The 24,222-nt window shown below is 31.0% G+C and overlaps 1 protein-coding gene across 1 annotated transcript in view; it reads right to left on the bottom strand.

Moving 5' to 3' along the window:
• Positions 1–24,222, bottom strand: part of LOC129971218 (equilibrative nucleobase transporter 1-like) — a 110,457-nt gene that overhangs the window by 8,829 nt on the left and 77,406 nt on the right. Inside the window, exons 7-9 of the mRNA XM_056084801.1 lie at positions 23,567–23,783; positions 21,782–21,841; positions 3,494–3,652 (exon numbers count right to left, since the gene is read on the bottom strand). Coding sequence (XP_055940776.1) covers positions 3,494–3,652; positions 21,782–21,841; positions 23,567–23,783 — 436 coding nt within the window. The remainder of the gene's footprint in view (positions 1–3,493; positions 3,653–21,781; positions 21,842–23,566; positions 23,784–24,222) is intronic.

The raw sequence follows: 24,222 nt of genomic DNA, 5'->3' as shown, positions 1-24,222 counted from the left end.
GTTACACTCACAAGATTACATATCAAATTTCACTTATTTTAGTCACTGCGCTTACATGCCTGATAGATGGTCAGGCCCTTGGTGGATTTGATTTTAAATCGATACGAATCTACATTATAGATGTTATTCCCGTGTAATAAAGGTATTATCCCAGAGGATCCTCGTTCGGAACTAGCATACAATAGTTACCAAATATTAAACTTTGGAGCGAATTCAGCATTTTTACTGAATCTATCATGTAATCGTTGGAGAATTTTCTGGCGATTGATATCTGCCATCGGTTAATAGTATAGAAAATCGAATTTGAGTTTCAGAAAAGTTTCCCAAGATATTATGTTTTGAGTTATGGAGTTTACACCCATTGTTACTTTTGAAATGACAGACGGTCACCCCTTGTTGGATTTGGCTCAAAATTTAATAAGTCTGTACACTATAGATATTAAATCTGTGCACCGAATTTTATTTATCTAACTCTCTTCGTTTTGTAGTTATCATGTTAACGTATATTTGAGCCGCCGGACAGACAGATTCCCTTTGAATGAACTTAGCTCGAAATTTGATAGAAATGTACAAATTTGGTATAAAGACCGTATGCCAAATTTCACCCGTCGTACTCAGAGCATTTTTGAGTTGTCCTTGACATAGACGAATGGATGGACAGACAAACAAACATTTTTGTAAAATGTGCTTTTCGAACTCAGGGTGGTTTAAAATGTGGAGATTCATTCAAATCTCGAATTCGAATTCTTTGACGATTACAATACTTTCTCTATACTTCATGTACAAGAAGGTAGAAATGTATTTCTCACGTTAGTGACTCATGGGTTGCTTCGAGGAAGACTGAGACAAAAGAGGATTTTTGTTTCCACCAACTTCACTTCTAATCTGTTTAATCGGAGATGTTCAATGCATAATAAATTTTTTAAGAATTTGAGTTTCTTGCTTTCAGAAATTTTACATTTTCTAGTAAATATATAGATTGTTGAGAATCTTTTTTTTTCCCCATTTCGATTATATTAGTTACAATTCGAAGGAAAATTCACAATATACAGGAATTTTAAGTTCATTTTACGTATACATAAATATGGAAATGGATCGCATAATAAATTGAATATTCACCGAAACTGGTATTGTTTCGGATAATATGGACGCATTGTCACTTTTGATAATAAAAAAAATGGATTTCAATTAGTTGAGGCACAGTTACATATTTTTAATTTCTCTTTGATCAAGATGGCATAACAAAAAAAGATTCGTCAAGAAATCGGACTCGGACTTCATATCATGAGAAAAGATGTCTCGCATTATTAGATTTTGGAATGTGTTTTCTTTAATTCACAGAACGTGACGAATGGAGTTTTGTTATATCATGTAGTCTTTGTCAAATGACCGCCTTTCCTGTTCTTTATGAGCTAAGTTTATGGCTTTTTGTACAAGAGGAAAAAAATGACGTATTCAAGATCACGAGCACGGCCCTAGCTCTGTTACATGTGCTCAGCTGTTGTCCGGATTTGTTCTACGATGTTTATTTGACGCGCCACATTCCCAGAGAGAAGCGTGTGAATATCGCTCGAGTGCACACATTGCACCTTCCTTCATAAAATACGTGCTGGACTGAAAACTCTCTTTTCCATCCTTTTTACTTTTTCGTATATAAGTGCAGAGGAAGTATTGCGATCGTAAAAAAATTTGAGCGCGAGATATTCACGAATTTCCGCGTTTGAGACCGACATGAGTCAGAAAAACACATTTTCGATGATCTGCGTGAACACAGGAACTCAAAAATGCTTTGAACTAGACGGATCCTATTGGTATATGGAATGACGCACAAATCTGTAGATTTCTATCAAATTTTGAATGAAATCCACTCAAAGGAAGTCTGCTCGTCTGGCTCTGCGAGTATAAGTGAAATCGATAAATACAAAAAAGCTAAGTAGATAAAATTTTGTACACAGGTTTAGTATCTAAAATACAGATACATCAAAATCCGTCAAACAATGGACCGTCTTATGGTCTGTACATTACAAAATGCAAAGAGCTTGGTAATTGATATTTTGTACACAAATTTATCATCTAAAATATAAATTCTTATCAAATTATGATTCAAATAGGTTAACATTTCGATCGTCCATTAGTTTGTATTTTCACATGCATGTAAATGCCATAACTCACCATCGCAATCATTTAAATCAATGAAATTCAGTATTACAGTTGTTATTTTCGTGTTAAATGTTGGTGCCAATCTGCTGGTAAAGAGGTGTCGGAAATACATAATAAGTAAATATATGTAATCATGCTAGATTCAAGCCAAATATCTACTTTTCATAACTATGGTTCACCAAGGCCATGTAAGGTATTCGCGGCTTTGCTCAAGAACCGCACTTTTATATGAGGAAAGAAAATAAAGCTGTTTTTTTTCATGGAGAATCTGCAAGACGGTTTCATATCGCACTAGTTTCGGGATGTGCTACTGCTGAATCTGGCATTATTTAAAATTCCCATCAAATGATGTCTTTTTATTAGAATTTTGTATTCTCTGAGTAGACGGAATTGTAAAGAATATCAAAGATAATAGAATTTCTAATAGGAAATTATAACTTATCAGAAATATATTAAAATGTATAAAAAATAATTTTTTAAAGTAATTTTCCCTCTTTAAACGGCAGATGAACAAGCTCTTTAGAAACCTCTTTTTAAAACAGAAAAGAAACTTTCCTTTGTTCGAGTATTGCAAGAAAAAAAATGGATTGCTCTTTCACTCATTTTGGAATTTCCAATTCTTGTCACCTTTCATTAGAAATAAAGCTAGCAGTCAACGAGAGGTGAGCAAGTAAAACTATCAACTGTATTATTAAATAGAAGAACGGTGAGTCCTATTTATGTTGTGAAATTCTAATGTTTTACAATTAGAGCATTAGCACAAGTATGTACTCAAAAAGAAACATTTCCAGTGAAGCAACATCCGTTGATATGGAAAAGGTTACATTTCACTATATTTCTGTCATACACATGCCTATTTCCATACGAAACAACATTTAAAACTCCATTATTAATTAAGAAGAGAGTCATTCTGATAAACAATTTTTAGTTAGGTCATTTTGACCATCACTGAAGAACATTATTACTTTGTGCATGAAAAACTTAGTGCAAATAATAAGTGCATTAAACTTCATTTACATTCGCATTTTCCTGTTCATTTCTTGATAACTAAATTTATTCACCATGAAAAGATATTGTGGAATTTAACATGATGCTCATGATAAAGAATATTATCGCTGGCATCAAAGAGCTCTCTAATAGCCGGCTTTTGCATAAGTATCCCGAGTTCTTACTGCAAAAAAAGACTTGTTTCTGTTTTCTTGACCTTTCTGTTAAATTTGCTTAAATTCTTTAAAAAAAGTCAAAAGCTTAAATGTAACGAAATTCTGTATTTGACTTTTGAATCACTGTATATTTTCCATCCCCTGGACTCGCAGATTCTACGGTGCTTTACCTTCGCTTCTATCCGTCGTGGTCCTCTCTGCCCAGAGGTGCAGCGTGCCAACATAGATGATGGTGTAGAGAAGGATCCAGCAGAACCAGTACTGGTGTAGAAGAAAAGACACCGACAGCAGAGAGCGTCTCAAGGGGATCTCTTCGCGTTTCTCTTTCTCTGGAAAAAAAAAGAGACCAAATAAATAGCTAAATTGGCAGCAAAACACTTTTAAAAGAAATCCATATTTTATAAAATTGCTTCAAGAATTTCATATGAAGATTGCTGTTTACTCAGTAAAATACACATATTTCAATCTCGTGTTTTCTAATAACGCTTACTTGAAAATAATTTTTTCGTCCCATGCTTGTTATTTTTCTTTCAAATTTATTAATGACCAATAGTTGGCTATAAAAATAATCTTCAGGTTTTAAATCAAATTCAGATTTAAATTCTAAATATCTTTTCAATTCTAAAATTAGAAATCACTTGTCATTATATTGCAAATTCCGAATGTCCCTGAGCGAGGTCGAGGTTGCGCAGTATCGCATGTTTTAAAAGCGCTATTACGTTCAACAAGTACGGAAATTTTAATATTAAGGCAGAACGAATTTCATGTTAGCGGGCTTGTAAAGTGCCATAAATCACAACACAGAACGAATCTCTCGGAGTAACTATAATGCACAGCTATACACTTTTACTTTCATTTTACAAAGAAGTGAATGTGGAACACGAGCCTTCTTTGGCTCCTATTCCAGCACCTTCGCCGTTGCATTACTTCGGAACTTTAAAACCGTTGCTCATTAAATAAATTCGTCGTCTAAGAGAGAGGTCACATTGAGAGAGATCAAAACAACAAACACGTTTCGAAAATACTAGAATAATATGTTTGATAGGTAATTTAGCACCTTGAGGAGCGCCTTTGATCGACGCCTTATAGAGATAGAGCACCTAAAGCTTGATATCCGCAACAAGAAGTTTCGAATGCTTGTAATCACTAGCTTCAAGCATAAGCTGTACGTATCTGAGCTGGATGAAATCTATTCTGATTTGTTGATAATATTCGTTAACAATATAATATTCGATTGATAAATTTCGTTTTTCCCTTGATATAATATTCGTTGTTTTTATGGAAAATGACATAATTTATTTGCATCAGTAAAATATATATATAAAATTCTTCAACGTTTTGAATATCATGCTGTGATAGTTTTAATCTTCTATGTGAAAGGTACTTTTATATATATATTATTATTATTGCTTCGTTAATCAAGTGTAAACATTATGTTCTTCAAAATGGATGAATGATAATGCGTAAAATATCGTAATACTTGCTAATAATGCCATCATTTAAAATTATTAACACAATAATTTTTGCAAGCTGAATAATGATTATGATACAAATTTATGTCATCTCGTATTGACATAGAATTGAGAATTATTTGAACAAATGGATTGTTAGTTAGAAATATGTTGTGCTCTCTAAAGGTAAGGAAAAAAAATAATAAAAATAAAAAAAAATTAATAGTTAAAGAAATTATTTGCGAAAGAAAGCGTTTATTCAGAAATGACACAAAAGAACGGCATATTGTATCATATTTTGAACCCATTAATCATGCTTAATTAATCATTAATCATTTCATCATAAAGTATCTCTTCAAGATGCATCTATCAAATTGGCATCAGAAATTATTCCATGTCAGAAAATTCAGTTTATTCTTATTAAAATGTGACGCAACAAATTTGAGAAAGAAAAGGATTGGACGGTTCTTTTTTTTTTTTTTTTTTTTTTTTTTTTTGCAGTCTTTTATATGAATACTTGGAATAATGGGCAAAAAAAAAAATTGATTTCGAGAAACTGATAAATGTTTACATTTTAGATATCTTTGAATCTGAAAAATATGTTTTTAATATCATGCTGATAATTCGTGTGTTACTAAATAGAAAACTGAAACAAAGAAATCGAATAAAATTCAATATCTAGTAGTTACATCAAAAATATTGAAACTTATGAAGAATCGGAAAAAAAAATCTATCAGTGGAAAGTCTGTTCATATGCGCATAAACACTATAACTGAAAAATGCAATGTTCAAAGCAATTAAAATCTAGATTTGGAAAATAATTTTAGCACCAAAATTGCATATTTGAATCAAATTTGAATCCAAGCTGTCTAAGAGTAAACTCCTGTCAGATTCTTTGCCCGTTTGGGAAAAATGGAATATGGTAACAACACGCTATTTCAAAAAAGTAGCGAGGCAGATAAACGAAATTTAGCATTTCGCATTGATACCCTTATTGTAGATTTGTATCCAGTGAATTAAAGAATTGAAAAATAGCACTCCTGCTGACATCTCTGTTTTATTCTGGGCTTCAATTGCGAAACAATTCAAAAGCTGTAAAAAGCATTCACCCAATATTCTTATGGCACTTTATTGTCAAGAGTCAAGCAATAATGAAGTGTCGTTTTAGAAACACTTTGCTACCTAAGCCAACAAAGTAAGGTCATGAGAAAGGCATTCAAACATTAGATTGTAATGAAGACTCGGGTATTTCCCAATGAAGAGTAATACTCGAGTCGTTTCTTCACTTTTAAAATTCTAAATCTTTTCTTTTTTTAAGATTATTTCCCGGTAAAAAATATAACGGAAATTTTTAGTAGTTTCTGGGATTCCACAGAAGTATTCGGTCTCCAGACTAGATTTATTTCCCAAACGGGCATAAAATGCCTTACGAGAACATTATCGTCAGATTGGTAACATTTCAGATTTTTAGGTAATAGGCGATGGGCACTATTTTTTCCAGTAAGTGATTAAGTCAGTATTCCTTCTCTTCAAATATTGCTATAGTTATAGAAATGAGAAACTACTCATGTTCACTGGCGTAGGATGGGCTGTTGACTTGGAGAGAGTCAATGGCGTCGAAATTTTTTCAAGTTTTCTGAAAGAATAATACTTATGCATTCTACATGTCATTTCGAAAATCCAATCACGGCGTTTTGAAATAGTATGATTTTGAAACTTTTAAATATTGAAAATTAATTTTTTATTATTCATCATCTCTTTAGATTGAAACATATTCATATTGCACATATTATTCGCATTTTATAATTTATTTAGTTCCGAAAATATTACGCACAACAAGAGACTGGAGATAACAAAAAATAATAGTTACTAATAAGAAATTGAGATTTGTTTTTGAAAACTCATGACATGTGCTTACGCTTCCTAAAAAAGTACAATGTAGTTTTTACATTTTTTGCGATCTATTTTGATCCTACATCTGGAAATTACGATAGAAGGTTGAAAAAGATGCACATGGTACACAAAGGATGCTCAAACTTAGGAAGGAAATGAGTGTTCGGTTTTTGATAGGGAAAACATCCATTTTGAGTTACATTAATTAATATATGTGATTTTTAAGCATAATAACTTTTTTACTGCATAATGTTGGAGAAAATATATTTAAGAAAGTTTAATTATTTAGATATTGTCTTACGTTCTTCTCAGAATAAAAATGTATTCAATTTCTATCATAACTGCCATCCTGCCCAGAGGTCAAAATCCTCTGGCCCTATCTAGAATTTTTAAAACGTAAGACAATGCTCAGTGCTGGGACGAGATGGCAGTTTTGTATTATCTTTTTTAAATGGCAAAATAATATGGATAAAATCAAAATGAAAACTTATCCAATTAGGTTACAAAACTAGAGAAAGATATTCTGATAATAAATGCAAAGGAAAACAGATTACTTCAGAAACTGAATTAATTAAAAACAGTGAAATTCTAAGATCAGCATTTTGTCCCGGTCCCTCTGACATGTCTCAAATTTTGAATCCAATCGATAGGAACAAAAGATGTTTCATAATACATATTTGTTTTCGTTCACAAACAAAATGAAACACAAAATATTCCACATTATGTCAATATACACAAAAGTCGAGGGGTAGACACTCAGGGTCTTATTCCTATCGCCTGCCTCTTGCATCAAAAGGGCGATCCCCTAAAACTCTGATATGACCAAGAAATGCTGACTCACATTAGAAGAAATGAACAGAAGAGATATTTGTGCAAGCGTTTAAGAACATTTCAAATTTATACACATTATCCCTAGAACTGAAGTTTTGTCTTTCACCTATTCTTAACAAAATAACATTGGGCACAACTAATGCTTTGAGAATCATTCATTGATTTATAAAGATCAAACATGAGATTAATTTAAAGCTAACTATCAAATTATCAATGTATATAAATAGGGTGATACTGAACCTTAATTAATTATCATTGCCCTTATAATCAATGAATCCTTTTTCATTTATTTTTATACTACTTCTCTTTCTTAAAGATCTGCCCACTTCTAGAAGCAATTCCATCTCTCCTTTTATATTCATTTAATTTGTAAAAATTCTTGAATGAGAGGTAAATATTCTGAAAAACTGCATCATAAAATTATTTATGATGTAGTTCACATCATCCGTCGTTCACAAAGTTTGTGTTCACATTGCATATGTGCATTTCAGGTAATATATTGATGAACGACGCGATGTTGAATAAAACTCCGAAAGAACGAATACTTCTCAAGAAAAGGCACAAAGTGTACCGAGAAGAAAGTGTATCATTTTGTGAAGTTATGTTCAGAAGGGTTATTGTACGATATCGAGAGAATCGAATGACAAAATGGACCATTAATGGCTGACGTAGAAGATCATTGTTAAGAGTGCGAAACGGCAGAAACTGAATAACATTTTCATTTGTTTCATGCAAAGAAGAATGTCTATGCAGAAGTCTGTTAATTGCGGAAAAAAACCCTCAGATTCTTTATTTTATAATGATTCATATCTACTCATTATTTCATAATGATTTTCACAGATTTGCCTTTTATTGTGTGTGTGAAATCTCATTAAGATACTATGTGTCTTTGTATTATAGCCGTTTGTATTACGTTATCCAGCATCTTAAGAATGTTTATAGTATTATAAAATGAATATTATCAGATATCTTTTCATTTTCCAGATCACGTCTCCGAAGATATTTCGTCACGTATGCTCTGTATGAATGGGCAGTCGGAAGGATTCCTTTTCCCGAACAAAAAGGAACCTGAAAAACAGCTTTTGAATTAAAGATTAATATTCTGGCAGCTATGTTTAACATTTTATTGAAAAGGAATTCGGCCGGGAGCGACATTGACATTGAGAACAGAAGATGCAACAGTTGCTTTAGGATTTCCTGTCTGTCTTAGTTCATACGGGAGGTAACAGTTTTTGGGGCAACTGGATATTGCGTAATGCGGCGTAATCGATTATACGTGAGTGGTAGTTGGACAACTTTTTGGCTATTCTATATGAAGCGTCCAACGCCTGTATGACCTTGAACTCCTTGACAGTTTCTTTTTAAGAATTAAAATATCAGCATGGAGTAATATAACATTGTTGCTTGAATCCTGCGAAATAAGGCAGCCAACTGCAAGGCACGGATAAGGTGAAAAACCTTGATCGGGCACAGAGTATATTCTTGTTTGTTGTTGCATTTCCGCTTGTCATTTTATGTATTCCTGATTTTTTTTTTTTTTTTTCATTTCATCTGTGAGTAATAATAATTTCCGAGGAATTTCCAGGACATAAATCGGAAATTTTGGAAATAATTTTTATTTCGCGAAGAATTTGTCATTGCAAAACACAAGAAACCTTTGATAGTGAAAATGATTAGCATATTCATTTGTCAGACTTTTACCAAATTACTAATTAGATTACTTTTTAATAATGAAAAATTATATTTGTTAAAGTACATGGCAAATGAGAAATTGCGACATGTTATTTGATGGTTATTGTCACAATTCTAAAATGTTACAATTTGTAAAAGACGATGGTTTGAAAATAAAATACATCTTATAGTATGCAAAAGAAAAATTCTGGCAAAAAAAAAAAAAATGAAATGCTTTAACACTGTTTTCAATGGCATAAGAGTCGCCATGTAGGTGAGGTGATTACGCAAACGAAACATATGTGATGTATCCCAATTTTTAAACACCAAATAAGAGAAAATGCGAATAAAAGTAATTCCCCTTCCCAGGCATCCTTCCTCCTTCCAGAACCCCTGACGGCAGCTAAAGATGGAAATATCATATTGTTCTGCGGTTATCATTTACCCTTACTACATTCAAGATCGTTCTTTGCCCTTCACAAGAGAAGCAAGCATAGCTTTTAGCAATAATAGTGAAATGCAACAAAGGCAAATCCTTATATACGTGGGGAGAAGAGGCGTATCGACAGAAAACAATATGAAGGATAAATGACATATTTGTATCGGCTTTAGTTCAATTTTCAGCGAAAAGTAGTAATTTTGCTGATGAAAGTGTTTATTTGGACATATCACTATTTTTCCAAAGGACAACGCTAAGGATTTTAATGAACAGAGCTCTTTGATTATCGGAATTTTATTTTCAAATTTAAATGATATACTGATTATGATTGTAGATAGGTATTTAAAATTTAAAGTCCTCGTAAAGTCATTCTTCTGAGATATTTAGGACTTTTTATTAACAGCAAAATGGTGAATCATACCTGTTACTAATGCTTTCATTTTTATTTTAATTCATTTAGATCAAACTCTTGTTTAGAAGGTATAAACGAAGGTATAATTTGAAACGAATTTACACATTCTGAACTGCAGTTAGTTGAACAGAGTAACACAAGAAGACTTAGTATACCCTCTAGACTTGATAGAATAATGGTAAAAGGACTTTTGACTTTTGCAGACGACAATATCATGGCTATTTGCATTCAATGCGATAAATACATTCAAAATGTAGATGGAATACACTCCGTCGTGCTGGAATCACATGAGTTCTCAGTTTTATGTTGGAAAAGGGTTCTATAATTATGGAAAGATTTCTAAACTAGAGGGGATGACTCCAAAACTTTCAAAACCCTCTCGCACCCTATCTAATCAACCTCCCTCATCCTGCATGGCATGGATGAACAATAGTTAGATACTGAATGTGAAGCTAGAAATTTTAAGGTAGCGTGCCATCTTTGGCTATTATAAGTGATGTATAGTCAGTACAAAAGTGCCTGAAAATGGGATACCTTTTTTTTGATCGATTGAATCCAAAATTTGACATAGAACTATGATTTTTGCCACACAATTACATACCAAATTTCACTTATTGCGTTTGCAGGCATGCGAAAGTACAGAGTGACAGACGGTCAATCCTCAAAAAGATTTGGTTCAAAATTGGATACGAATCTGCCATTAAGACGCTAAAGTTTTGAACCCAATTTCATTTACTTAAGTTGCTACATTTTTGAACTCTCACGTTTACAGGTATCCAAAGGTACAAACCAAGTCCCTTCATGCATTTTATTGATAAACATCTACATTTCAGATGCTGAATCTGTGCACCAAGTTTCACATGTCTAGCACTTTAAGTTCTGTAATTATCATGTTCACTTTACTCGAATAGCTGAATAGACAAGCTTCCTCTGAATGGATTTCGTACTGAATTTGATAAAAATCTACAAATTGATATAATAAGCAAATAACGAATTTCATTGATCTAGTGTTCATTTTCAAGTGTTTTTGAGCATCGTGTTCGCAGATGGAAAGGCATAATTTCGAAAATGTGCTTTTCGAACTCGGAGAAATCTGAAACAAAGATTCGTCGGTATATCAAATTCGAATTTTTTGACGTTTATAGGATAAAAGGAACGTCCAGTTATGTGGAAAAACAGAATCTCCTAACTACGCTCATGAATTGCAAGGTGTGTAATAATACTGAAATACTGTAAAGTTTGTTTGTTAAGTTTGTAAGTTTTAAAACAAGTTGTACATAAAGAAATTTCTTCATTTTATCCACATATTTCTTAAACGTTTTTTATAAAATAATGAATGTGATTTCCTCAAATTAATTTTTAGTCACTATTACATTAATTGCAAATTACCATTAATAAATATCATCAAAAAAATATTGTAAATATAACAAAAAAAAAAATTTTTCATTAAGAAAATTTTTAATCAAAACTAGATTTGGCAAAAGAACATAATAATCGTAAGAAAAGTCAGAGGCATATTATATATCAGTGGAACATGCAAACAATACTAGAAAAATGCCTACTTGGATATATTTTTCAAAACATACCTATGATTTTTATAATTTTCATATCTGTTATTAAATTTTCATATTATTTGATTTTGTCTGTCTCGTTGTTACGCTTTATTGTTGTATTTTTCATTAGAATAAGGAAGCTCAAGAATAGCATAGAGAAAAATAAATAATTTTAGTATAATCAACGTGATATCATAAAAATATTTTCATTCGCCACAGAGATCAGGCCATTATTTTCTGCATAATTGAAAAGTCTTATTACCTATTATTAAGGCTGAAAGCATCCACTTCCTTGTTTTAAATTCATTTAAAAACGGTGGTGAATTCTAGAAACTAAGTTTTTTCCTGTATCATTTTGCTATTTTCTCTCGGTGTTTTAGAATAAGAACATTTGTACCATGATAATAAATAAATATAGTTCGAAAATAAAAAAAACTAAAAAAAGAGCTTTAATGATCACGAGACAGCTTTTATACACTTACTAATTTATTAAATCGACGGAATAACTCATCTGTTATTAAATAGTTCATTACATATTATTTTCTTTAAGAAATTTTCCGGGTTATTATTTTATGTATTATTATCACTGCTAATCTATATACAAAATAAAAATAAAAAATTGAAAATCCTCTCGGTTTACTTCTTTATATGCTTAAACCTTATACAATACTACATCCCTGGATCGGATTTAAACAAAATTTGGTCTATATGTTCCGTAACACTTAGAAAGATATTAGCTGCAGTTTTAAAAAGTTTCCCTTTAAAGAAGTGAAATAAGGATTGAAAGATTTTACTTTTTCTGCCAAAATCTTTGAATATTATTTTTTTATTACATCATCTTAAAATTAAAAAAATATATAGTTTTATAGTAGCATCCATTATATTGTCGTATTATTTTCTCTGATTTTTAATCAATTTCTCAAAGTTAATTTAAAAATAATTTTTAACAATTCCATTTTTTTTTTATTCAAACACTAAATCTACTTCACTGTTTAAGCATATAATATAATTCACGGATTTTTGCCAACATCCATATTAAATCGCTTCATTATGGATATTTTTACTTTTACTTTTAATTCGTAGAGTAAGGCCAAAACTTTCAATATGAGTGTGATGTTATTCGCCGCTTAAACACCCACTTTTAAAATTGTTTAACTGTTTGGGACAATATCGTCTCATATTTTACAATTTTATTATTACTCTATCTAAGGGTTAAGTGAACCAGCTTGTCGTTGATGACGGTAAATTAAGAGTGATTTGATACGTATAAACTTATAAAAATTCCTACCTCTATTTATTTTTACGATTTCATTACTTTCGATTTAAATGTTTATAGTCACCTTCGGCGACCAAAAAGTTCGTGACAGCACTGAGATATCTACAGTGTTTACAATTCATTACATTACAGTCCTCTTTTGCACAACATGAAAAATTCATGATTCCGTTGATGAATTATATTTAAGCACCAACTTCTAATTGCCATGAAAGATGTGTCATTTTAATGTTTATAACTGAGCATTCCTTATGAGTTGAGTTGTAGAAATGTATTATTTCACCTTTTGATTTTTTTTATAAACTGAGCAGAAAATAATAAGGAGGATATTTTTTTTTTTTTAAATCCCACGATTAAATATTTGATGAAACAGTGAATTTCAATGCAACTAGAAAATCAACTGCTGAATATTATTTAAAGAGATAATTTTTTAAAAGTGCTAAAATAAGAAAGAAAAAAAAGCGTAACAATTAATTCATATAATTAAATAGATAATTAAAAAATTAATTAGTAAAAAAATTCTGTTTTATGCAATAATATTTTCAGAGGTAATGGATAATCACTAGAGTTTGGCTTCAATTTAAATTCTAATGAAATTTTTTAAAAATCTTTTCGAAATGCGTATTACCACATTTAGAGTATATATATATATATATATATATATATATATATATATATATATATATATATATATATATATATATATATATATATATATATATATATATATTCTCTTTAGCGGTGCTCTTTCAAAGTCTATTTGCCGTAAATCTCACTCTCAAAGGTAGAACTGCTTCTCAAATTAATATAGGTAACCTTGAAAAATTGACACAATTGTGCGTATTTTTCACTTTTCGACAGCATGATAGCTGCGATTACTTCCAGCATTCTCTCTTCAATTTTTGACATTTTTTTTTTGTCATCCTCGCTTCTTTTAAAGCAAGTTTTCAACCATGGAAGTTTACTAATTAGCTTAAATTATCAATACGGATTTTAATTTAGCCATTAATCTTATTCAATGATATATCACAACACATTTAAAGACAAAAAAAAAAAATAAACAGGTTTTTGTACTTAAACCCCTACCTGCGTCTTTAAAAGGTGTATACATCTCTCGTTCTCTTTTTTTGTTATATGTATGTAATGAAATAAAAATCAAAATTAAAGAAACAATCATATAACATGAAACAAAACCAATTTTTTTTTTCACGAAGCGTTTTCGACCCGATCATATATGATTCAACAATGTAAAATTGTATGAAATCTAACAGAATTATGCTTAAATGGACATTGTATTATCATGATACTTTATATCGAGAACGCAAAACTGATACAGACTATTAGGTACTCGGTATCAGTCTTTTGACTACATTGGCATCGACTGCTAATATCCCATCCACTGCATCGACCCCTTGTATTGAATTTGCCTTGAACAATTTTTTATTTGAAAAAAAAAATAGCTAAGAATAATAAATCTGAATAAAAATAATAACAGAATTATTATTAGTAAATTAATTGAAAGCAAATAAAAAAATATGGTATCAACCTAACTCTAAATAGAGCCAAATACTTCAAGAATGCTCAGGTTCAATCGAGTATCGTATCAACCTATAACTAATACAGTAAAACCAGGCATCAACCTAACTCTAAATAGAGCCAAATACTTCAAGAATGCTCAGGTTCAATCGAGTATCGTATCAACCTATAACTAATACTAGAGCCATAACCAATAACTAATACTAGTACTGAAAGTATGCTTCTGTCAAATCAGTCAAATTTGACAATACTGTACTGGGAACTACAAATTTGAACAAAAAAAGCAAATAAAGAAGGAGTCTTTCTACTTTACGGTGAAAAGTATCATGAAATTGCATCACAAATTTGGTACAAAATCAATGAATGTGAATTTGTTGTAGACAAATTATGTAAAAATAGCTTCTATTGGTATCAGAATTTTGTTGATTTAGTTTCGCAATGCCCTGTATTTAAGTTTCAAGTTCGGAATAAAAATGAACAGTCAGAGTTTACGTGGGACGACAATCTTTTAAAGAAATTTGCTTGCATAATAACAAATGTGTGGTCTACCACACAATGCTGCGATAAAAGGTGGTTTGTTAATGAAAGCATGGTTGTCGAACATTTCTGTTACATCACCTGTTCATTAGAACAGGGAAAACATTTTGTTGGGCGTTGCTCGTCGCTCAGAATTTCACGACCACCGTCCCAAGTGTGTGTGATCAGCTGTCAGTTAGAGCAAACGCGCGAGGCGTGAAGAAGCTGTCAAGAAATGTGGCGGGATTGTCAGGTGAAAGAGCGTCAACTCACGAGGAAAAGGGAATGAACTGCCCGAAAAGGAAAGAGAACGCTATATTTTGTTTTTTATGTCCAAACGAGAAAAACAAGCTTCTTTTTTTTCAGGTTGATTTTCCCCATTTCTGAATTCGTGTATAGAATTATAGACTAAAAGACAAGCCTGCTTTATACGGGATATCTCTGATTTCATGGACCAAACACTAATTGACAGAAAACTTTGATTCTAATAATATTTTGCAAAGGACGCGTGATTAAAATCGCATCTAAAAGCCGAAAAAGAATTATTCTTGTGTTTTCCTTGCAATAAAAACAATAGATTCTGAGATGCACTGTATCTTTGCAGTTGTGCCTAATATCAATATTAATTCTGATTTTCCAGTTTTGATTGTGGTTTCGTAAAATATAATTAGATCTAAAATGTTCAATAATCCCTCATGGTTCTATAATACCTCCTCCTAGGAATCCGGGAATCCCCTGTATAAACCGAAAATAAATTCAGTCTTAATGCAACAATTCTTTTCTCTTCAATAGCTGAAGAAAACAAAAGCAAATAAAAAAAGAAACCCTTCACTATGCGCACCACTATGCTACAGCAGCCTGCCTATATTTTGTTGGTGGTTATCATGCAGAATTTGGGCAAGAAAAACTGCTTTTGTGGCTGTATCCTTACTCCCAAGTGCTCCAGGTTGAAGTTCGAAGACCCACTATTCATGTGTCTAACATTTTATTAATCCTTTAGTGGAAATATCTAATTTTTGGGATTAGTTCCCCTTTCTAACCCCAGATGTCAGCGCATTGCCATTTCTTGAAAGTTATGCAGAAAAGATTTCTTGTTTGCTTGGCAGTCAAGAAAAGTAGACGTTCACGTGGAGTTTGAGCGTTTAGTAGTTCGCAAGGAAAATCGGAGCAAATTTATTTTAATGATCACGCGGAAACCCAGCGAGTTTCTTGTAAAATTAGAAGTTTATGAAGAAAATAATTTTTATTGTTTTTAAAAAATACTCCTAACCGTGATATGGAATTGGTTATCGGAAATTGTATAAAAATAAGGAGGGGTTCGATGTGAATAAATGGATGGCTGATTAAGAAAGCTGTTCCCTTATATTTCCTTAAGTATAATCTTCTATTTTTTGCAAACAAGAGCACACTGTATGTGCTCATGAACAGTGCAGGAATGCTTCGTTAGGGAAATGTTCCCTATATTCGACTCTAATAGATACACACGCAAATTTATATAATTTGCTGTTTCATACGCATTATTATCTCAATTTTTCTTACTGAACACTCAATTCCATTGGCATTCAAAAGCGTTGTTTTCTTAATTAGCCATCTATGACGACCAACTGGTTAGTGGTAATACTGGTTGTATACATTTTCAATGAAATCTCTAAATCATAAATTAACTTTTCAGATATCTCCAAGAAAATACTTTTAAGTATTAAAATGTAACAAATGTCAAAGCCGCGTTTTTTCAACAGCCCTATACTTGTTCTGATCGTTGAGTATATGAAGCAGCCTGGTTGAGTCAAACTCCGTGATATCACAAAGCTATTAAAAATGTCATTGCCGGATAGTCTACTCCTAATTTTAGCTGCACCGTCACTTCAGTATCCACATGTGAACTATACATATATTAAACAGACCTTCCTCCCCAATTTTCAATAGTGAAAGAAAATCGAGCGATTCAATATTTGAAGGAACAATGAAAGCGTTTTGGATTTTAGATTGAAAATGCGATGTATCGCTGAAAATTGGGTAAAAAAAAAGAACTATTTAAAAGAATTGCTAACCTTCAGGAAATTTTTGCAAGACAGTTAAATTCGTATTCAGTAATAGTACAATTTTTTTTAAATTTTGAAACCACGAAAAATTTATTTGTACTGTTAATTTTGGGAATTATCGTGGAAAAATACCAAAGTTTCAATTAATTTTTAATTAGTTAAAATTCAAAAAAAAAAATTCTCTCCTATGTGTACATTCTCACACTTTCTAGTTATCTGTATCTAAATCTAACAGTATGTCCTATTAAGTACTAATACTCAAACACACACATTCATTTTTATTCGTAGTAGAGATAAAGGGAAAATTGTCCATACCAGATGTAACATGTAAGGATATAATATTTGAAATTTGCTAAAAACTTAAGAATATAAACGATTGCGACTAGTGAAAGTCTAAGAAACACACTGTGTCGACATCGAAAAAACATTATATTATCAGGAATAATAAAAAAATATATATATTTCATTCAAATGAATCCATCATTTATCGGTTTTGTTTTACAAAATAATTAATTCAATTGGTTTGTCAATAGTATTGAAATCTAACATATGATAAAATAATACACGCCATTTAATAAAATATAATTATTTTTTGCATAAATCACAATTTAAAAGTAATTTCCACGAAAGTACAGTTCAATGCAAATGCCTACGAGGGATTTCTTAATAGAATTGAAAGCATATTTTTTTATTTTTGAAAAATGTCACTCAAAAATATGTTTTACTTAACAAGACAATGGATTTTGTAATTAGGAAAAAATGATGAAAATATAACATTTTCTTTTTCTTATTTCCTAGCCAAAAATTAGCATTATAAAATGTATTGATTATAAATGTAAATATTTGGAAAACTTAGAAGAATAAATATATTTTTAATGATTTTTTTTCAAATCAATGTTCCAATGAGATTGAAACATTTGTGAAATATTCGAAGAGTCTTAATTTTTCAAGAGTTCACGTAAAATTGATTATTAAGATTTCGATCAAACATTCAAGAAAAATTGAGAATGCATTTTAAGTTTTGAGTTATTTTAGATAGTTAAAAATCAATTTTAGTTTATAAAACAAAAAATTCGTATGAAAATTCAGTGCGCATGCATAAAAATATTTCTAAAAAATTAACTTTTATTGGTAATAGCTGGTTCCCGGCGTGTTTGCTGCGGCAGAAGAAATAATTTTGGAAATATCGTCTGAAGTTTGAAATAGCTACCTTGTTTAATTAGGAATGATAGAAAGAACGGTATTTATTTTCTTGTCCACGATGAACACATTCATTGAAATTGAATAATACATATAGGAGAAGTATAAATAATATTTATTCTATTTTTTTCTTCTTTATTATTTAATAGCTTAAGGGTAGACAATATTTTTTGTTTTTTCGTCTTTAGCAAAAGCAAATACATTTCTTGGCTGTCCGACTCGTGAGCATTCAACATACAACTGGTCATGGGAAAAACATACATTTTCTAGGTTCAGTATTAGATATACTAATTGTACTGTGCCTGTAACCTACGCGAAAGTGCAAGCAATAAGTTGCAAAGTTTTATCGCAATCGGGTGAACGGTGCATAAAATAAGAACAAACAAAAAATCATTTTTATACATTAGATTACAAAATCATTTCCAATTTTATCCCAAATAAATTTTTTACAGGATAATAAGGCTAAAATATTAGAATAAAGTTAAAAATTATATCGCACGAAGCATTTCGAAATTTAAAAAAAATTATGTCCTTTTTAATTTTTTAAAAATAACATATTTTATTTCCAAGACATTTATAAGTATATTTTAGGAATTTATACTTTAATGAAAGCTCAGAAAAATTTCATAGATTTAAATGAATAATTCGCAATCATACGTTTTGGAGTCCCCCGTTTCCTTTATTATGATTCGCAAATGGGAACGTTCGAGTGTTTCATTTTCTTTGACGCGATGTTTTGGCGGGAAAAATAATGTGGGACAATTCGAGCATGAATACTCACCGCTTCTCAGAAGCCGCTGACTCATTACGTATTCAGCAGGCGTAACTTCTTAAGTGACCGTGAAATGTTGCATGAATATTGTAATCGATATCATAACGAACATTTTTTTAAAAATATTCTGAATAATATTTTTGTTCTTATTTAATAACTGAGGTAATGGGGGCAAATGAGAGTAGTATTACATATAATATACGTATCCGTATTTGGAACTTAAAGAAATATCTAGGACTGTCTTATGATAAAAGGCACTTATTAAACAGATATTTAGAATAATAATTCTTATCAAAAAGATCTAATAGAAAATCAATAGCTCGTTTGATCAAGGTCATGTTATGTAAGAGGGAAAGTTCGAATTTCCTTTGAGTAATCGATGTTGACGTATTGAGGGATTAAAGAAATCACAGAATGCATTTTTTCCCCTTGTTTTAGTATAGGCTGAATTTTTTCTTATAAAGTGTATAAGCAAATTTAATAAGCTTTCAAAATTCCTAAAATACAATGTTTATAAAGTTTTATTGTATAAAGTCTAAAGTATTATATTTAATTATATTAAAGTAGTATATTAATTATGAAGTACTAAATTATGTGGTTTATAAAATGTAATTATTTACTTCTATTCTAATTCAATTTTTTTTTAAAGTTGAAATTTGAAAATTAAAAAAATGTAGCTGGATTTTTCAGAGGTTTATTTGATAATGATAGCTAGGATAGCTTAAACTATAAATGCAGTTAAGAATGACTGTGGTCCTATAGATCAGGAATTGCGAATTTTTAAAATTCCACAACACCAAAATTTCTGCAATTTTTCACCAGCGCATTCATTATCGTCCCCATATTTAGTTTCACGACACATTTTAAACATTGTTGAGAAATTTATTATATTGCACTATAATATAGTGTAGAATATGCTGGAACATTACTCATTTTAATCCCTTGCAAACTGTGCAATATTATTTATCATCAAATACACATATGAACGTTTTTGGGTCAAAAAATCCTTCTCAAGATTTAAATTAATTTATTAGATGAATAGACAGTTTTCCAAAATTCATTCCATTTTCTTCTATCATCAGTTTCTCATCTCTAATATATATTAATTGTTACGGGAAAAATCCAAAGTTCCTCCATGGGTTGTACAACGAAAAATTTTAATAAGCTTTGTAAGGGATAACGGCATTTCTACACGAAAACACGGATGCATAGTAGCGAAACATAGCCGAAGCGTATGCAATAATGGTAGAAAGCAGCACACCAGCAGCAGATCGCTATTAAACAGCAGAAACTGCACAAAACTCGACTACTCTCTAGATTCATTACTCAACGATTCTTTTCACATCTGCCTCTCGGCATTTTATAATTTACGTGGCAGGACAAAAAAGATTCAGGAACAAATGCTAGAACTCAGATACTAATGGTGATATCGCCATAATTCTCGAATATTCTGGATCCTTCATTTTTGTCACCAAAGTGACCAAATTCGTCAAGATAGAAGTAATTGATTTATCATCCATTCAACAGCCATAACTATATCTATAAAATTATCTTTCTTATCAGGTCAGATTTACTGTCCAGGGAAGTTAAACAACACATTCGTAACAACAAGCACTCCGTAACTCTTGATCTAAATGAATACAAAATTCATTTCATTCTATTTTCTTCCTCCTAACAGTTATTCACTTCTAATATTTATAAATGTGCATGATTGAGTTTCTAATCTAATACTTGCAGGATCAAACGAAACGCTACCAAAATATTTTGGTAATCATTCTGGACATTCAGTTGCTACTAGAGAAAAATAAAGAAGCAGCAATTCCGAGACAATTAAAAATTAAAAGCTGCATTTATTTTTATTTTCTCATGCATAAAATATGCAAAGAGAACGTATTATAGTCATTGAAAAATTCAATCTCAATATCATGACGATTATGCATGTTTCAGATTTCACTTGCTAAAAGAAGCACGCTTTGAAATTATGAATTATATCTCTCAGCATGTGGACACCATAACTTAAAAACGCAAAGAGCAAGAAATTTTGTAAGCCTTTTTTTCACCATCTCTGAAGAATTTTATCAAATTGTGAATTAGATCTGTTGATGGGAATTCTGTCGATTCGACTGCCCATGTATAAATCAGAATAACAAATATTTAGACGAATGGAATAAAATGCATAGATTTATTCTTCTGCAGATCTTTATCAGACTTTAGGTCTAATAATAATCGAATAATTTGTCATCCATCTATCTGTACGTAGGCACGAGAATTCATATTCAAATTTCTTTGCTTTATACTACGTAGCACAAAGTGTGTCATTTGTTAGTATACGGGAAATTCAATTAGAGAAAGTTGGTTTAAAATACTTCGAAAAGGGTTGAAATTTGGAAATTTCTGGATAAATTATAAGTTAAGGACACGCTTTGAGCTTGATGATTAGAATTATCAGGTTAATCAAAAGCTCATATATTAGAATTTTAATTAAATTTACTGGGATCGAAAAAATTTGAAACTGAAGAAATTTAATTAGATTCTTTCTCCAGCTGAATTGTTACATTTCTAATTTTCTTGTCTGCAATAGAATGAAAAGATTTCTGTAACTGTCGATAAAAGAAATGGTAAAAGCGAAAGATTTAAATATTTTGGGGAAAGAAAAAGGTTTTGGTTTCATTCTTGGAGTTACTGCATGAAAACGTTAAATAAAAAAAAAGTCACTATAACACGTATTTTCAATTGATCAAAATTCAAAGTTTGGCATTACTAATACTGTTAAGCATAATGTTGTATATATCTACTAAGAATGGGTTTATTTATTAAGAAACATATATCTGATAAAAATTTAGAAGTACCACAGAATAAAATACCTTACCTGATGTTGCTGCTTGCATAGATTTTCCTTTCACTTCTTTCTTTTCAATTGTTGTAGTTCCTGAGAAAAATAATTTTAAAATAATCAATAACTACAATAATGGCATGAATAAAGACACGTTCTACAAAATTCTCCTACAATTATCAAAACGACTCTGCAAATAGAAAGCTGATATTTATATTTATAGACCATCTCTCAACTGACCACGCTTTTGTAAATAATTATTTGTGGAATCATCATATGTAATGTGGCGATGGAAAAAAAAAAAAAAAACAGAAGAGAGATAAGCAAATAAATATGGTTGAGTCGAGCTGTCCTCAAATGTTTGCTCATGAACGCAGATTGTTCCCTCAAAATTTAAATTTAAGTATATCGTTCATATATGCCAAGCAGGGAAAAAAGGCTTATTTTACAGGTGGAAAGGTTTCGTTACTTAAATTCCTCCTTAAACTTAAGAATTCAGAGTCAAAACTTGTGCGCCGTCATTCAAGTACACGGAAATAAGTGCTTGATGTGCACAAACAGTTTTAATTGGTTTAAAATCTTTTAAGAGGAAGGACCGAGGAAAAATTTATATTGTTTTTTATATTCCTGTTGACCAGGTTCCACATCAGAAGAATTGAGCACATTAATTAAGAACCTAAATGTCAAACTAGCAATATTACACAAATATCATTAAGAATATGAAGAAAATTAAAGGGTTTATGGAAAAGCACATTATGTTTTTCAGCCAATGTTCCAATCCACCGTTTAGTGTCTGTCTAAAACTTTTTGGTCAAGCAGAACATCCCATTGAAGAACACCAACTTTATTCATTTCCCACGTGATTTATATTTTATTCTCCATAATCATCAGTGTTAAAAGTAATTAGACAGAGATTGAAGAATGCAAATGCAATGAAAGCAAAATTTCAGAAAATGGCTTGAAGCCCTACTTCGAATAGAGAAAAATGCGTCTAGAGCGGTAAACAGAGTAATTCATTAAAGGTGATAACATCAAAATTGAAAAAATAAAGACAAAAAGTTTTTAAAGAACCATTCAGCACATATATGATTTAATTACACCTTCAATTGAATTCAGTTGAAAAGGAATATATTTTTATGTTAGTTAGCCCGTAACTGGAGATATGAATTTCTTCAAGTGGTCAGAGATATGGAGTCAAAATGACTCCACTCTTATTTTTCTTTTTCTGTCTTTTGTAAACGGCATTGGAATTTATTTTGAAAATTCAATACATTCTGAAAATCATTTTGTTACCAAAAATATTAAAAATATTAATATTAAAAATGTTAAAGGCTACAATATTAAATATCGGAAAGATTTTATAAGAAAATCCTAAACAATCTTTTAATGAGTATCTACTTCGTTTAGATATTACGGAATGACACTAATGTTAATAACTGTTAGAATTGAATGAAAAATCAATACATGAAGAATACAATGTTTTAAAATATTTCTTTATTCTTTTTGTTTTATTCAAACTAAAAACAGTTTCAAAGACATGGAGTCAATGACTCCATAAATAACAACAAAAACTTTGAATCTTTTTTTATTATTCAGTTATCCTTTTATAACTCGGTTACACGCACGTTTTCATACTTAGACTTTTGCCTACAGATTGCTAAAAGAACAACTTGATGGTACTGAGAAGATGATTGTATTCAAGGACAGAAAATCATGTGATCATCAGAGCTAATTAACAAATTTTCATTTTGTTAATTAGCTTTGTCATTTTGATTACGGTTACGGTTTTAAAAACCTTTATAAATCAGAGAAGAGACTCACTGTGGTAGGGAGGCTCGTCTCCTATATAGGTATAGGTTCCCCAGACGCAGGGAGCGACCGAGGATACTTCCTTCTCCTTTCCTGTGAAAAGACCTCCTTTCTCGGTACCAAACCTGTCCGCTGGCAGCACGAACAGCGTCACGGGAAGCATGAGCGCACTCAGGACCACCAGTAGGAAGCAGGCCCACTCCCACGGCAGGCCAGCGTCAAAGCCGTACTGTTAAAGGAAGAAAAGCATCAATAAAGATTTTGAAAATACACATGCAGGAGGATTCGGAAAGATTCTCACTAACTTGAGGGAGAGACCAGAAAAATCAAAACGAATCAAATTTCAATGTAAACATATAAGTGAAAGTGTCATGTAAGCGTGACAGAAGCCATTGTTCAACCTGAAGATATGTGAACGAAATGAACCAATTATTATTAAACGACTTAGAAACAACAGTTGTAAAGTGATGTTGAGATAAAAATAGCATGCATTTAGAGTATGAGACAATTTGACGAAAAGGAATAGAGCACTTTTATCATAGATAAATGTCTCTCCATTGAATGTTCTCTCGTATACATTTAAGATTGGGATAAATTTGATCTTTCATAATTAATAATGCACCGTGGTCGAGAATTTTTGCAGTTTAGAGCAACTTCTTCAGCAATAT

This window comes from Argiope bruennichi, chromosome 6, assembly GCF_947563725.1.
Source record: "Argiope bruennichi chromosome 6, qqArgBrue1.1, whole genome shotgun sequence".
Classification (NCBI taxonomy): domain Eukaryota; kingdom Metazoa; phylum Arthropoda; class Arachnida; order Araneae; family Araneidae; genus Argiope; species Argiope bruennichi.
The sequence above is the reverse complement of the archived record's forward strand: the minus strand, read 5'-3'. Positions and strand labels throughout refer to the sequence as shown.